Here is a 15,348-nt window from a genome sequence, read left to right as displayed (position 1 = left end):
TGTTATATGCAAACAATTTAAAATGGACTCAGTACCATCTAATGTAGTCCCTATTTAAATTTCCCCAGTAACCATGAGATGCCTTTTGCAGTTTTTTTAAAAAAACTCATGAATCAATTAAGATTCATAAATTTCAACAGGGTATGGTGGCACACGCATGTAATCCCCACTTGAGCAGCTGAGGCAGGAATATCACTGTGAGAACAGTCTGGACTACATAGTGAGTTCACAGCAGGCCTGAACTACATAGAAAGACCCTGTCTCTACAAACAAACAAACAAAAAAACCCCCAAAATTTGTGATTTTTGTTTATTTCATTTAGGATTTTTGTTTAACAATACGGGGGATTGAACACCGGGACTTTGCAATGAGCTACATTCCCAGACCTTTATGCTTTTGGGACATGGTCTGATTAAACTGCTAATGTGCCCAGGCTGGGCTCAAATTTGTGATTTTTCTGCTTCAACCTCCCATAGTGCTGGAATTAGGGGCATGTGTTGTTATGCCTGGCAAAAAGGGCATATATGCATTGTCTTGTATACTTTTCTTCATGTTTGGTTCCTACCAAACGTTTCTGGTGTAACCATCCTCAGTTAAGATACGTCTAATAACTATTTTCATCATAAAATTACCTTTCCTTTGACAGTTAAATAATCTGTTGTGTGCTTCTCTGACATACTGTTAATGTCTTGCTTTCCAATTATCTTTCAGTCAACATATATTCCATCTTTTATGTACTGAGTAGAAAAAACGAACTGTTTCTTTTGCCATTTGCTCACACCACAGATCTCTTTTGTGAGATTGTGTGTGGGTTTCTTCCCACCAACAGGCAGGCAAACAATTCTGCAGTGGACACCAGATGGGTATCCTCTAATTCAGTTTTTACCCTGTCTATCTGGCAAGGGCATCAGATCACACAAGTTGAGGACAGTCCCATAAGACTGCCTCCACTTCAGATCCAGTTGCAAATCTAGGTTTCCAGAAAGTTTGTTTGACCAGCTACAATTAGTTTCTAGGATGTTCTCTGTGTCTTTGATTAATTTGGCTAGAATGGCTCACAGAACTCTGGGAAACAGAATACTTAAAGTTATTAGTATATTTTTAAAATTTATTATATATATACTTTTAGTTTATATTATTTTAGAGATATTTTAAGGGATACAAATAAGCAGCCAGATGAAGGAGACATAGGGAAGGGCAGGGAGTGCCCCAAGCTCAGGGAGCTTCTGTCTCCATGGGGTTGGGATATACCAACCTCCTGGCATGTGGTGAGTTCTTGTTCACCTTCCTACAAGCTTCCTAGTGTTCTGCTATTTAAAAGCTCTCTGAACCCTGTACTTTCAGGTTTTTATGCAGACTTTATTGCTAAGAATGACTGTAGTATGGACAACCATGAAGAAATGTGATTGCACAAAAAGAGCATGAGCTAATGATGGATGAACTGATCAAGCTCTCGCTCAGCAAGGTCTGTCAAGATGCTTCCTGGCCTCTCTGTGGAACATCCCGTCCTCCTGAGTATTCCTCCTTTTGAAATAGGGGTCTTAGGACTTACTATTGGAGAAGGTAGATCAGAGAATTTCCTCATAGCCAACAACAGTGGGAGCTTAGTTTCTATGAGTTACCTTGGGGAAAAGAAATTCTAGTTTCTATGGCTTGCCTTGGAGAGGGACTTTTAAGCCAGGAACCATAGATTAGAAATCCAAATATAATATAGCACATGCATACCTATGATAAATTTTAATTTATAAATTAGACACAGTAAGACATTAACAATAACAATGAAATAGAATTTTAATATAAGTTAATGTGAATGTGATCACTCTCAAAATATATTGTACTCTGCTTATTTCTTATAATAATTTGAGCTAAAATGCTGACATGATGAAATGAAGCAAGGTGAATGACACAGGCATTGTAATGTAGCATTAGGTTATTACTGGCATTCCGACAATGCTTATTTTGAGCACAATTTACCATGGAAAATTGAAACTGGGGGTAAAGTGGAGGAATTGCTTAATAGCACAAGCAAGATTTATTTTTAAAGTCATTGGAAGTCATTTAAGTAAGCAAGGACTTGATCATTTTTATATTAGATTGGTTTGGTAGCTCTAAGATGAATAGTGTGGAGAGGTACAGGACCTGAAATAGGAAGACCATGGTGGTTGTGATCTGAACAATGAAGTGAGAAAGGAGTATTTAGTATTTAGTTCATTTAAAATCTGAAAATTACAGTCATTGACTCCCCACTCCCCATTATGTGAAACTAGAAGGGAGGATAGGACAAGAGGGATTCTGGGATTGAACAAGTGAACATGTTATGTGCATATACAAATCTGCCAACATTAAACCCATTAAGCTGTATAACCAACAACAAAAGTGAAAAAAAAATAAAGTGGAAAAAATCCCCAAAGTACAAAATAAAATTATTTATGAATGGATGAGAATAGTGAGGTAAAGGAAGATTCATCATGATTCTTTGTCTTGAAAAACTGAATGGTGCCATTTATTGAGAAAAGTAGGGCTTGGGTTTTGTAGTGGAAAAATCTAGAATTTCACACTTGAACATTTTAAGTTAGAGATATTTGTCATATATTTAGTTGGAGATATAAGTGGGTACTAGGATATTTTCATCTAGTTGGTGCTGCGAGGGCAGGTGGGAAAAGGGAATTTAGGTATCAGATTTTATAGATGCTATTTAAACTCCGAAGAGTTGACAACATTGTCAAAAAGAAAAACAAAGGGAGAAAGAATAAAAGATTGGTGTCGGGTGGGAAACACTGAAGATTCTGACAGTTTAAAGTTTGAATAGAAGAGGCAGAAAAGGAGATTACGATGAGTGGCTAATAAGGATATGAGTACAAAAGGAATAGGAACCTAGCAGACCGATGAAGTGTGTTTCAAGGTAGAAACATTTGTGTGGATGAAGCACTCATTGTGGAATGCTGGTGGGAGCTGGAATGACAGCAAATCCCTTTGATTTTTGGTTCCTCCCTTCTCCCATGACTGGTATGGTGTTCTGTCTGCTTGGAGCGTTCACTTTTCTTTCTTCCTTGGCTAACTCCTAAAGATTCTGTAAGATCCAGATCAAACATTTGCCCAGGTTCCTCCGGGGTAAAACCTTAAGGCTATAAGAACAATTTCCTTCAAATTGCTCAGTACAGTTATAATTTCTCAATTATTTGATTTTCTAAATTGATTATTTTTCCATTACAAGGTAAGCCCCTTGAGAGTTGGTATCTTTATGCTCACCCTTTTCTGTATCTAAGCCTGAGCACATCAAAACATTCACTCAAGAGCTGGGACTCAGTGATAACTAGCAAAAGCAAAAAGATACTTTGAGTTGTAAAAGAAAGTACAAACCCAGGATAGATTTGCTTACAAGAGCAATTGAAACTTTGACATAGAACTCACTAAAGAATTTTGTGCCAAGTCTAGGCTGGAAAAAAAATGTTCTGTTTTATCTTTTCTTTCTTCCCTTTTACCTCTACATTTCTTTGCCCATTTTTCCTCGCGGCCCCGAATCCTCTTTTCCACTCCAAATTGGTTTGCCTCAAATTTGATTATTTTGTGGGGAAAAACAAATCATGTAGGAGACTGTGGCAAGTTAATTAGGAGATACAAATACAGCATGACAAAGGTAGGAAGACAGGAAGCTCGTCCAACTAGATGTTTCAAAAATGCTAACCAAATAAAATAATTGAAAATAAGACCATATGTAAGAGGGTGGGTCCTGACACCCTTTGGCTGAATTTAAATCCCAGCTCCATATGCCTTAAGCCTACTATTTAATACTGTGAACTCAGTTTCCTGAGAATTTATAAAATGGGATAATAACACCTACCTCAAAGGGTTGTTCCCAGGATCAGTGAGATAATCCAGTGTACAAGTTTACTATGAGTGGCATAAGATAAACGCTCAATTAATGTTAACACTTATTTTTCTTGAAAATAAAGTGCAGCGAGGAGAGACATCCTAGGTAGCAAACTGTTACATGATTGTAACAGTAAGAAGGGCTACACCCAAAGAAGCAGAAACGATGCACTGGCACTTACATTTTGGGCACAGCAAAGACTTTGCCTACAAGACTGTCAACACTACAAGCCTTGCAGTAATAGCTGCTTTATACCTTCGGAAGGGGAAGGGGATAAAAATGGTCATAAAAAATCTATCCTGGGAAAATTTTGTTTCGCTGAGGGCCACTTTCGACGACAGGTAGCTTCAAGCGGAGAAAAAAGCAACCCCAGATCCCGTGATGAGCAGTCTCTTTCCGGCCCTGCTGGAACCGGACCCAGAGGTGACTAGCCCGCCATTGCTCTGCCAGTTTCTGCCAATGTCCAGGACTAAGTGTGACGGCAGTGGTCTCACCTAGGCGATTTAGCTGTATCTTGTCACAAAAATGCAATCCAAGTTTCGCATCCCAGCCACAGGGTGACACATACGCAGCCGCGGGGAGCCCTCAGAGAAACTAGACCTCCCCGGCCTCCCGACCGCCCAGGAGCCAGTCTCTGCTCATTGGTTGCTTGGCGTTCCAATGCCCGCCCCCAGATTGGAGAGCTTCTTCCGGAGTCGGTGGAAATCCTGCAGTGCAAACTAGCTCGGCTCCAGTGTCGTCTGGAGCCCCGCCTACTCCCAGCATGCACTGCGGCGCTCTAGCCGCCATTGTTTGAATTTGAAAAGTAAAACACCGCTGTCCCGTTTGCTGGTTTGCCGGCCGGTGATTGTAGGTGAAGAGTTGACTGGTGAGGGAGAGGAGGAGGAAGAGGTGAGTGACTGGGTTTATAACAAGCCTAAGGCAGAGACACAGTCGTGGAAATGTTCACATTTTCTGTCAGGATTGTTGAGGCCCCTGCCAGGAATGGGGAGGCCGTGGGGCGCGGCGAGGATTGAGTCATAATTTGGGTTATGGTTTAAATCTCGTTTCGACCGCCTACCAACTGATTGAGGAAATTTATTACTCTCCTTGGTCCTTAGTTTCTAAAGGAGGTAATGATAGTACCTTGGAAAGATTGATAACGTGTAAATTACTAACAGTAGTGTAGGAAGTTGTGAAAACATTGCTTGCACATGGGAAGACAATGCGTGTTTGGAGCCTTTAATTTAATCTTTTATTACTGTGATTGCTTGTGTTGTAGGCCTACATGCCACACCTACATCCCTGAATCCCTGAGGTGAGCAGTTTGTCCAGCAGATGAAATGACCTTTCTGGGGAAGCCCAGTATTTACTACAGGCGGGCTCAGAATGACTAAAAATAGGTTTTTATTCAAGCTATCTTGAAATCCAGGGAGTGCATGCCAATTTGAGTTGGGATTATGAATTAAGGCTGCTAGTTTATGAATTAAGTGTTTTGTTCTGAAGTTCTCTGTACTTTGTAGAAGTAAACTTTGGATGCCATTTAAAGTCCAGGAATCCTAGTTAGGCAGTCGCTGTTCTGAATGTTAATAAATTTATCTAAGAACAGAACTGAGATTTTTCTCTCTCCCTAGTATTGTTCAGCTAGTAGATTCTCAGTATTTGAATATTATTTTTTTCATGGGAAGTTACTCTTAAGTTTAATTGGGTGATTTGATGTTTGATTCAGTTGTAATAATTTACTGATTCAACTTAAGACCTGTCATGTGTCGGGTTCTGTTTTACATATGTACCTATTTTTGTAGTACTGGATATTGAACCCTGGCATGTGTCATTCACACAAGGCAAGCCACTGAGCTACACTTTCAGCTCAAGTACTGTCGTTAAATGTATTCAAATGTATTATTTCACTTTTAACTTCCACTTGGAACAATTAAATGTAAAATAGTTTTCCAGATAATTGAGTTTAATTTCTAGGTATTAAAATAGTATTTTTCACAAAACAGTAACTAAAATAACACAAAGGTCATTAGTCACTCTGTGGTCTCTTTACTATATGATTTCTGAAAGTATTTCAAAGAGTGAACATTGTCATGCTTAATAGATTACTTTAGTTGGGCAGTCTTTTTGGTGAATCTGCTAATAGTTTGGCTCATATATAGTAACGGGTGTGTTCAATTTATTTGATTCAGGTTCTGTAAATATAATTTGATTTTTTGTCTTTGATAAGTCATTGTGTTATAAATGAAAAATTGGAAATATTTTCCTTTTAAAGTCTAGTTATTTGGAAGAAAGTAGTGGACCACTAGACTGTAGGCTTTAAATTGTGGGTGACTTAGCTGCTGACTTAACAATGTTGTCTGAAAATGTTTGTTTTTGTTGCAGAATGGACTCTAATTTGAATCAAGATGGGGTGCCTAGACCATCCTATGTTTTTAGTGCTGACCCAGTTGAAAGGCCTTCAGAAATAAACTTTGATGGCATCAAGCTTGATCTTTCTCATGAGTTTTCTTTAGTTGCTTCAAACACTGAGGTAAATAAAATGCAAGAAAAATACTTTGTTATCATGATTAGGAGGAAATGTGTGCATGTGACTACAGTTGAGATCCCCAAACTTCTGGGTTTAAGGGAACATAGTATCTCAGTAACTTTTTCATGGACTCCTTAAGACAAAAGAAAGAAACCAAAGTTTTCAAGTAGTAGCTGTTTTCTTTTTTTCTGTTTTTTAGTACCACTTGTTAAGTAGTAAGTCTGACCAACTTCATAAGTGTGTGTGCTCCTATTCTGGTAGCTATTTAAAAAAAATTAAACAAAAAAATTTTTAAAGTTTCTTTCTTTGATAACTATACTTAGTAACTAGTAAAGTATTTGTGTGGCCTGCTTTATTGTGGTATTTGCTTTATTGTGATCTGGAACCAAATCTGAAATGCTTTTGAGGTGTACTAGGCACATTAGCAGATCTCCCTGCCAATAGGAAACTTTTAATTTCTGTAGTAATAAAAGTCTCAGAGTCAGGTATTATTAAGCCTCCAATTTTTTTCTAAGAGTTTAGTTCTGTGCAGCTTACATTTATAAGTGAGTTTTAAAATGAATTTTGTCAGTTTCTTCAAAAAAGCTCGAGACTGCATTGAATTTGTAAGTCAGTTTTAAGAGAATCTCTCTTAACAATATTGAATTTACCAAACAACTAACAAGATATATCTCCATTTATTTTGGACTCGTATTAATTTATCTGCAATGTTTTGTGTACAGGTCTTGCATCACATCTCTTTTAAGATTTATCCTTCAGTATTTAAGAATTTTAGACTAAAAATATGTTTCTTTTAAAAATCAGTTTCTTAGCGTTTCCAGTATTGAAAACTGGATCAATTTGGCCTGTACCTTTTTTAATGCTATGTTATTAAACTCATATAGTCAATTCATTATTTAATTCATTTAGAGTACCTTTTTATTATATGTTGTAGGTACATGCTCATGTGTGTGAAAAAGAAATTTCATTTCTTATTTCCTAATTTGGATGTTTTCTTTTTCTTACTGGATTTTTCTTTTTGGTAATTAAACTGGCTAATCAACTATTCAGTGTTGAGCAAAAATGAGAAGCAGAAATCTCTAGTTTTGCACCTTGCTGTTCACAGTTATGTATGATATTTACAATAGGTTTTTTTTTTTTTTTTTTTTTTTTTTTTTTTGTAAATGCCCTTTATCATGTGAAGGAAGTTTCCATTTCACCTTGTTAAGAATTCTTATGGTAAAGATGTTGAATTTTGTCAACTGCTTGTGTTTCTATGAAGTTTCTTATCAATTATTTTTTAAGCAGGCAAGTTATCCTAATTGATTTTTGAATCCTAAATTGAGCTACTGTACTGCTGGGATAAATCATTTTTGGTTGTGATATGTTACCCAGTTGTATAGATTGGCTAGTATTTTGTTAGGGAAATTTTGCATTGATTTAATGTGACATATAGTTGTGTATTTTTTTTCTAACATGATCCTTGTCAGATTGTGGTATCAAGGTATGTCAAAGTCAAAATTCATTGAGATATTTTCTTACATTTTATGTGTGATTTTTGTGATTATTACCTTAAACATTGGTGCGAATTTGTTAGTGAGCTACCAAAGCTGAACTTTTCTTTGTGGGATTGTTTTGTTTGGTAATGCATTATATTGCTTCAACAGATACAGGGTTGCTCATATCTTTTAGTTTTTGTATCCGTTTTGTAATAATTATTTTTCAAATCCTTTGTAATCCTTTTTAAAAACTTAAAACATTTGGTGAGGCTTTCTTTATACAAAGTATTTAAAAATGGAATAATGTCTGCTTAGAAATTCTGTTTGTAATCAGTCACCCATGTTAATGATGATTTTCCGTATTTTAAAAATGCAGTTTTGTTCTTCCATATAGGGTTTGGAATCTAAAGATTATCTCCAGGTTTGTCTTCGAATAAGACCTTTTACACAGGCAGAAAAAGAACATGAGTCTGAGGTTTGTGTTGAATTTAATTGGATTTTAATGTTTACATTTCATTAAACAGGCAAAATACCATTATTTTTATTTACTGTGGCAATATATTACAGGGCTGTGTACATGTCGTAGATTCACAGACTGTTTTGCTGAAAGATCCTCAAGGCACCCTTGGCCAGTTAAGTGAGAAAAGCTCTGGGCAGATGGCACAGAAATTCACTTTTTCCAAAGTAAGTACCCTGTGAAGTGGAACTTTGCATGGGATACAGAATAGAGGGTGACATGGGGTTGAACCCAATGCATTATGTATAAATAGCATGTGTTCTACTACTGAGTTATAACCCTACCTTGCTGCACCCCTCCCCTCCTTTTTATAATGAACTATTTATTTTGTGCTTATAGAAGTTAGGCATGTGGCATTTGTATTACGACCTAACAATAGGACTCAAATTTCAATCTGTATATTTATAACTGGGATTGAGAAGAATCATTATAATATTCTTAATTTTTAAAAAATGTACAGAAATGTTCTAAAACAAAGATGAGAACATAACTGGCTGTGTGAGTCAGATTTCTTATTTTGAAAACTTGCTGTTATAAGTTAAACTGTCAAGTATATTTTTGGTAATGGGGATATAGAGCCTATTATAAGAAAAATCTTATAAAACTAATCTTTTAAACTTTTTAAACATGAGATATAGGGTGGAACTCATTACAGATATTTGCTTAGATTTTCTAAAAAGATGTCTTAAAAATGCTTTCTTAGGTTTTTGGTCCAGAAACGTCACAGAAAGAATTCTTTCAGGGTTGCATTGTGCAACCAGTAAAAGACCTCTTGAAAGGACAAAGTCGGCTGATTTTTACTTATGGGCTAACCAATTCAGGAAAAACATATACATTTCAAGGTAAATATTATTTGTCTAGAAAGGAAAAAGAAACGATAATAGTCTATCAATATTTTTATAATTATAGTAGTGCTGTTGGGTTTTATTTAATTCACTTGTAAAACCATCCGTCTGATGGAGGTTAAGTTGATTACAATTCAGACAAGGATTGCTGTGCTGTAGAGAATTAAGCATGGATCACTAGTGAGACTTTATTTTATTTTACTTTATTTTTGTGATTACAGGTGGTTGTAAATCTTAATATTATGGCTTGATCTGAATGTTAAACTTCAAATTGGCATTTGAATAGTGGTCAGTAGAATGTTGGTACGACAGTGAGGATAAAAGAGATCGAAAATTGAATAATTTCTCAATTTCTGTATTCTAATTGCTAGTATAAAAGAAAGTTTTATTAGCTCAGTAATGTTCCTGCTTTCCTATTGGTCTGCTAGTGTATAACACAAAATTTCTTTCCCAGGTACAGAAGAAAATATTGGCATTCTGCCTCGAACTTTGAATGTATTATTTGATAGCCTTCAAGAAAGACTATATACAAAGATGAACCTTAAGCCACATAGATCTAGAGAATTCTTACGGTTATCACCAGAACAAGAGAAAGAAGAAGGTGTTAGCAAAACTACATTACTTCGACAAGTTAAAGAGGTATGCAAGTATGTTATGTAATTCTTTTTTTTTTTTTTTTTTTTTTTTGATAACTGAGAATCAAACTCAGGACCTTCGCCGGGCAGGTTCTGTGCCGCTGAGCTATATTCCTGACCCTGCAAATATTTTAATATGTAAAATACATGTCTTGACTTTTTATAAACTCTTTAGGTTGTTTCAACATACAGTGTCATTTGCTTTGTGGTGCTGGTGGGTTTTTATTTTTGAAAAAAATACCTAAAGCTTTTCTGAAAGTATTTCATGCTGAAAAATAAGAATGCTTAAGTGTTACAAAGATAAATAGTTGAGAAGTCACTTTTGGTTACTTTAAAACCAGCATTGTACTTTTTGTATAAAAGTTCTGTTAACTATAAAAGTGGTGTATATACACACAATTTAAATAAGAGGATGCCAGAAAAAGTAAAGGTTTTTTTGTCTTTTTTCCTTTTTATCGGTACCGGGGATCGAACTCACAACTGCCTGCTTGCAAGGCAGGTGCTTATGCCGCTGAGCTAAATCCCCAGCCCCAAGGTTTTTTATTGCATTTCTAAATAGAAAACCACTAGTATTGAACTGCAAGGTATGCATACATACACAGTCATATATATGGTTGCATGTGTTTTCATATCACCCCCCTTACTCCCTTGTTGGGGCTCTAACTCAAGGTTTTGTGCCTGCTAGGCAAGTATTGTACCACTGAGTGCTACTTCCAGCACTTTTAAAAAAAAAAATTATTATATGTGAGCTATAGCTTTTTAAGAAACATGAATGAGAGCTTACTATATTTATGATTTGCTCTCATTTAGCATATTTTAAGCCATCTCTCTACCTTAAATTATGTGTCCCTTCCATACTCATAAGTGAAATAAATTAAACTCACATGTATAAATACCGAATAGTCTTCCTAGTGTAAGAAATGATACAAATGCATAAAAGTGTGTGTTAATCATCATGATTCCCCATTATATGGTTTTGAAGCCTTATAAAGTTTTCACTCACTAATTGAAATGGTTTTATTCTGGGCTATTAGATATTACTGTCTGTGATGATATGAATAGTTATTTTGAAGAAAACAAGACACCATAATAGGTAGTGCTGATTTAGTATCATCTTGTTTTGAAGTCCCATCAAATTGTTCTTCTGTCTCCATTGCTTTTATCATGTTGTATCTTATTGGATTTTATTATATATGATAGTATAAACAATTTTTTTTTATATAGGCAAAGAGATAATATAGAAACCATTGTTCATTTTCTACTAGCTGGTTCTAAATACCTTGTAATACTTTCATCCTCTTGAATGGTTTCACACTGTCTTGATATGTTTGATGCTATAGTATATAAAGTTATACTCAAATATTTCAAGGAAAGAGACACCATGGTACCTACTATTAAGTCGGGTTATCGTGTGGTGAAACACTCTGTTGCTTAAATTGTTCTCTTCTGACCTGTATTGTTGTGCTGTTGTGTCCTCTTTTATCTCAATCTACCCCCTTTTTTAAAAAAATTTTTATTATTTTTTAATTAAGGGAAAATTTTTTAAAAAATTAGAATATATTATAGTAACTTTTTTGATTTCCTATTAACTTGATTTGAAGCCCCGTATTGCTCTCACCATCTTGTTTTGAGTGATTTTACTCTATTCTGTTCTGTTTGATAGTATCAATTTTGAGGGTATAGGCAACTACTTTGAAGGCAATAAGATTCACTATGATGCCCACCCTGGTTTGACTATTACCTTCTTTTGAAGTTCAGTAATGTCTCCAATGTTTAGGTTTTATTGGTTTTGTTTTGTACTGTTATGTTCAATTTTATTATATCTGATGACATAGGCAATTCTTTTTAAGGTTGCAAGGGGCATATTGGTAACCATTGTTGGTTACCTATTATTCTGTTTGTATATCATGTACTATGTCCATCCTTTGTTTTGACCGACTCTGCTTTGTTTTGTCACATTTGGTTTTTTTTTTTTTTTTTTTGTCTTTTTATCGGTACCAGGGATTGAACTCACGACTGCCTGCTTGGAAGACAGGCGCTTATGCCGCTGAGCTAAATCCCCAGCCCCGTCACATTTGGTTTTAATCTCTTCCAAAAAAAGTAATAAGAACTGTGGGAGTAATAAAACCCAAAATGCTTAAATGTTATTGTAAAAAAGAGAGGGAAAGAAAGTGCTCTGACGGACAAAACTGCAAGTGTGTTTAGGTGTGTAAGATAGATGACTGTATTACTAAGTTTTGTTGGATCATTGAACACAGCTGTTTGCAGTCACACTGTTTGAATGTCCACTTCGTATGCTTAATTTTGTAATTTGATCAGCTATTTCTAAGATGACAATATGTAATTTATTAACTAGAGATTTCTTACTGTTTTTTTTTTGAAATTCTGTATTACTTGTACCCTTCTACTGTTTTGTTTTTTTCTCTTTAAATAAAAAAAATTATGTCTCTTACCTGTTAGTTTATGTGTTTATTTTTAAATCAAAATTTTAACCATTTACCCTTGTTAAATATTTGTATTGCTTCCATCATTAACTATTTTAGACAGCATTTTAGTAAGGAAACTTTCTGTTGTAAATGCATTATATGCTCATTTCCCAAACTAGGCCAAAAATGGATATTTAATAGTTTCCATAGGCAGGTGAAAAATGTTCTCACTTGGCCTTAATTTGTATTTCTTTGTATTTAGTTTATCTTTGAATTTTTCCTTAATTTGTATTTCTTTGTATTTAGTTTATCTTTGAATTTTTCCTGTGGATTGTCATATATTCTTGGCCCATTGTTGTATTTGATTTCTCACTGAGGTATAAGACCTTTTTTTGGCAGGGGGGTTATAGCTTAGTAGTAGAGTGTTTGCATAGCGTGCACAAGGCCTGGTTGTGATTTGATTAGTGACTTTTTTTTTTTTCTTTTTTTCTTTTTCGTTTTTATCGGTACCAGGGATCGAACTCACGACTGCCTGCTTGCAAGGCAGGTGCTTATGCCGCTGAGCTAAATCCCCAGCCCCTGATTAGTGACTTTTATTTGAATAAATAATTATATGTCTTTAAATAAATTTAAATTATGTCTTAACTTTTTAATCTTATCTAAAAGTGTTTTTAAACTTTTTAAAAAAATCTTTTCTAGGTGGCTGTGCGTAATGACAGTTGTGATACTTTTCAAGGTAAGAGTTCCTTTCTTTGTTTATATGAAATACATTTATAAATTTTTACTTTTTAAATTACTCAAAGTTGGGAGGTGGGGATTTAGATCAGCGGCATAAGTGCCTGCCTTGTAAGCAGGCAGTCGTGAGTTCGATCCCTGGTACCGATAAAAAGGAAAAAGACACAAAAAAATCTCCAAGTGATTTAATTTCTTTAATGACATAGTAATACTTGGAAAACAATCTGTAACTCTAATTGTAACTGAAGTTTTATTTCAAGAGATGCTCTTATTTTTCCTTGTTCTTTGCATTTAATTTCTGTTCAGTTTGTTATTTCCAAAAGAAAGGAAGGACAAAAAGAAGCCACATGTTGGTTATTTCAAATATTATTTGCCGCTTATTTTGTTTTAGAAAATGTTTAACTTAGACTCAAAAGATTATGGATATTTGGTTTTTCAAGTCCAGAAATCATGATCTGTATTAATTTTGTTTTTGTGCTTTTTTTCTTTCTTCCCTTCTGTTACTATTTTTTGTAGGAGGTTCAACAAACTCTTTGAATATCTCAGAATTTGAAGAATACATGAAAGATTACGAACAAGCTAGTTTGACTATGGACAATAGTATAAAGTTTTCTGTGTGGGTGTCTTTCTTTGAGATTTACAATGAATGTATTTATGACTTGTTTGTCCCTGTATCATCTAAATTCCAAAAGAGGAAGAACCTGCGCCTTTCCCAAGATATAAAGGGTTATTCTTTTATAAAAGGTATGCTAATGAATATTTTTTCTTATTTTAGCAAAGTTCCCTTCCAGGCTTTGTGACTGCTATTAGAAAGCAAACAGGAAATTAATATACTTTACATTCATTATTAACATCAAGAAAATAAGAGAAACTTGTACTTTGGAAGTATATTTTGGTATGTTACACTTGAATATTAAAAAATCCAGTTTGGTATTATATTCAATTGAGTGCCATTAATTGAATTCATGGTGGATGAGAAAATAAGTGTGTTGAAATTTACATTCTACTATGAAACTATCAAAGTTTTGGAGCTATGAAATATTGTTCTTCCATTGTGATACTTTTCTAATCTTTTAAAACTATTACTTACAGGAAGTACATATTAATAATGTCATGGCCTTATGTGTATATGTATATTTATAAGTGTGTGAATATTCACAATAAATATCTCCTTAATTATTGTTCCTTGGCTTTTTTTGGCTAAGATGAAGCATAGTGTCTGTTCTTACCAACTTAACATTTGATATGGCCACTATCTGATAACAATTGATTAAAAGGATTTTTGGTGCTAGAAGATAGAATAGAAGCTTGCTCTATCCACTGAAAACATTGACCTGGCATTGTAGTACCTCCAGGAACAATGCACTGAAAAAAATCTCTTCAATTATCTTACTATAAGTAGTACACTGTGATTTTTTTTTTATTCTACTTGATTTTTACAAACTTGATTATTATCAAAATTTTGTATGATTCTTTGATGCATTCCAATTTGCACTGTGTCGTACACAGCAAGGTAATTAATTTTCTCTCTGGCAAACTTTCTTAAAGAACATTTACTTTATGCATTTGTATAATTTAAGCACTAATATATGAAGTAGCTGAGTTGACTCTAACTTATGTGTTGTTAAAAAAAGATTTCTTTCTGTGTTACTAGGAAAATGTGTTAAATGATGTAGAGAAAAATTTTTTTTAAATAAATTGATATGTGTCCACTTTATCTTTTAAGATTTACAATGGATTCAAGTATCTGACTTCAAAGAAGCATATAGACTTTTAAAATTAGGAATAAAACATCAGAGTGTTGCCTTCACAAAACTGAACAATGCTTCCAGTAGAAGGTAAAAAGTAAATCCTTTGAAATAATCTTAAAACACCCATAGTACTTTGTTATATGCAGTTTATTTTACAATAAAGGAGGCAGTAGGTTCTGTTACATGACTTCATAGACATAAAGACCTTTTCTGTAAACTAAAGAGCACTATCCTATTATTAAGCTCACGAATTTTTAGGATTCTAAGTTTCTTTACTCTTTATGTCAGTATCCTAGCTTGTTTTTGCAGTTGCCTAGAATGGTGGTCTTTTCTACTTCACAGATATTCTTTATATACTGCGTTAGGCTATAATCTCAAGAGATTAACAGAAGTTGTTTTTGATGAATGGAATTGATAAACAGAAGACAGAGGAATAAATTTCAGCAATTAAACTCCAAAAACAGACTTCTCTTAAGAGTGAAAAGAACCCTGTCCCCCCTATTAAGTTGGGCATATGTGACTTATAATCCAAATAAGGCTATATATGTGTGTGTGTATGTGTATGTATATATATATCAAAT

General features: G+C 34.5%; 2 protein-coding genes and 1 non-coding gene across 10 annotated transcripts in view; 2 read left to right on the top strand and 1 right to left on the bottom strand.

Annotated features, from left to right (window-relative positions):
- Nucleotides 1–4,517, bottom strand: part of LOC106028536 (jerky protein homolog-like) — a 59,494-nt gene extending 54,977 nt beyond the window's left edge. For 3 of the 6 annotated variants that reach the window (XR_010044287.1, XR_010044286.1, XM_063239477.1), the window contains exon 1: nucleotides 3,842–4,516. The gene's annotated coding sequence lies outside the window, so the exon portion shown is untranslated. Of the gene's footprint in view, nucleotides 1–3,841 lie in introns of all 6 variants that reach the window. The other 3 variants (XR_001202155.3, XM_063239478.1, XM_063239479.1) reach the window with 3 other exon arrangements.
- Nucleotides 4,518–4,594: 77 nt separating this feature from the next.
- The window catches only part of Kif20b (kinesin family member 20B), a 51,643-nt gene continuing 40,889 nt past the window's right edge, over nucleotides 4,595–15,348 (top strand). For 2 of the 3 annotated variants that reach the window (XM_013157048.3, XM_013157046.3), the window contains exons 1-9: nucleotides 4,595–4,762; nucleotides 6,236–6,383; nucleotides 8,253–8,333; nucleotides 8,426–8,542; nucleotides 9,079–9,217; nucleotides 9,675–9,859; nucleotides 12,981–13,017; nucleotides 13,533–13,760; nucleotides 14,743–14,854. In XM_013157048.3, the coding sequence (XP_013012502.1) occupies nucleotides 6,237–6,383; nucleotides 8,253–8,333; nucleotides 8,426–8,542; nucleotides 9,079–9,217; nucleotides 9,675–9,859; nucleotides 12,981–13,017; nucleotides 13,533–13,760; nucleotides 14,743–14,854 (1,046 nt within the window). In that variant the 5' untranslated portion in view covers nucleotides 4,595–4,762; nucleotide 6,236. Of the gene's footprint in view, nucleotides 4,763–5,132; nucleotides 5,169–6,235; nucleotides 6,384–8,252; nucleotides 8,334–8,425; nucleotides 8,543–9,078; nucleotides 9,218–9,674; nucleotides 9,860–12,980; nucleotides 13,018–13,532; nucleotides 13,761–14,742; nucleotides 14,855–15,348 lie in introns of all 3 variants that reach the window. The other variant, XM_013157047.3, reaches the window with a different exon arrangement.
- On the top strand, nucleotides 14,195–14,387 carry LOC111758003 (U2 spliceosomal RNA). Its single transcript, XR_002792252.1, has one exon. It is a non-coding gene; the product is annotated as a U2 spliceosomal RNA (small nuclear RNA).

The sequence above is a fragment of the Cavia porcellus genome, unplaced genomic scaffold (assembly GCF_034190915.1).
Source record: "Cavia porcellus strain 051 isolate PalLab524CR breed Dunkin Hartley unplaced genomic scaffold, mCavPor4.1 scaffold_28, whole genome shotgun sequence".
Classification (NCBI taxonomy): domain Eukaryota; kingdom Metazoa; phylum Chordata; class Mammalia; order Rodentia; family Caviidae; genus Cavia; species Cavia porcellus.
Note: the sequence above shows the minus strand (reverse complement) of the source record. Positions and strands in the feature narration are given on the sequence as shown.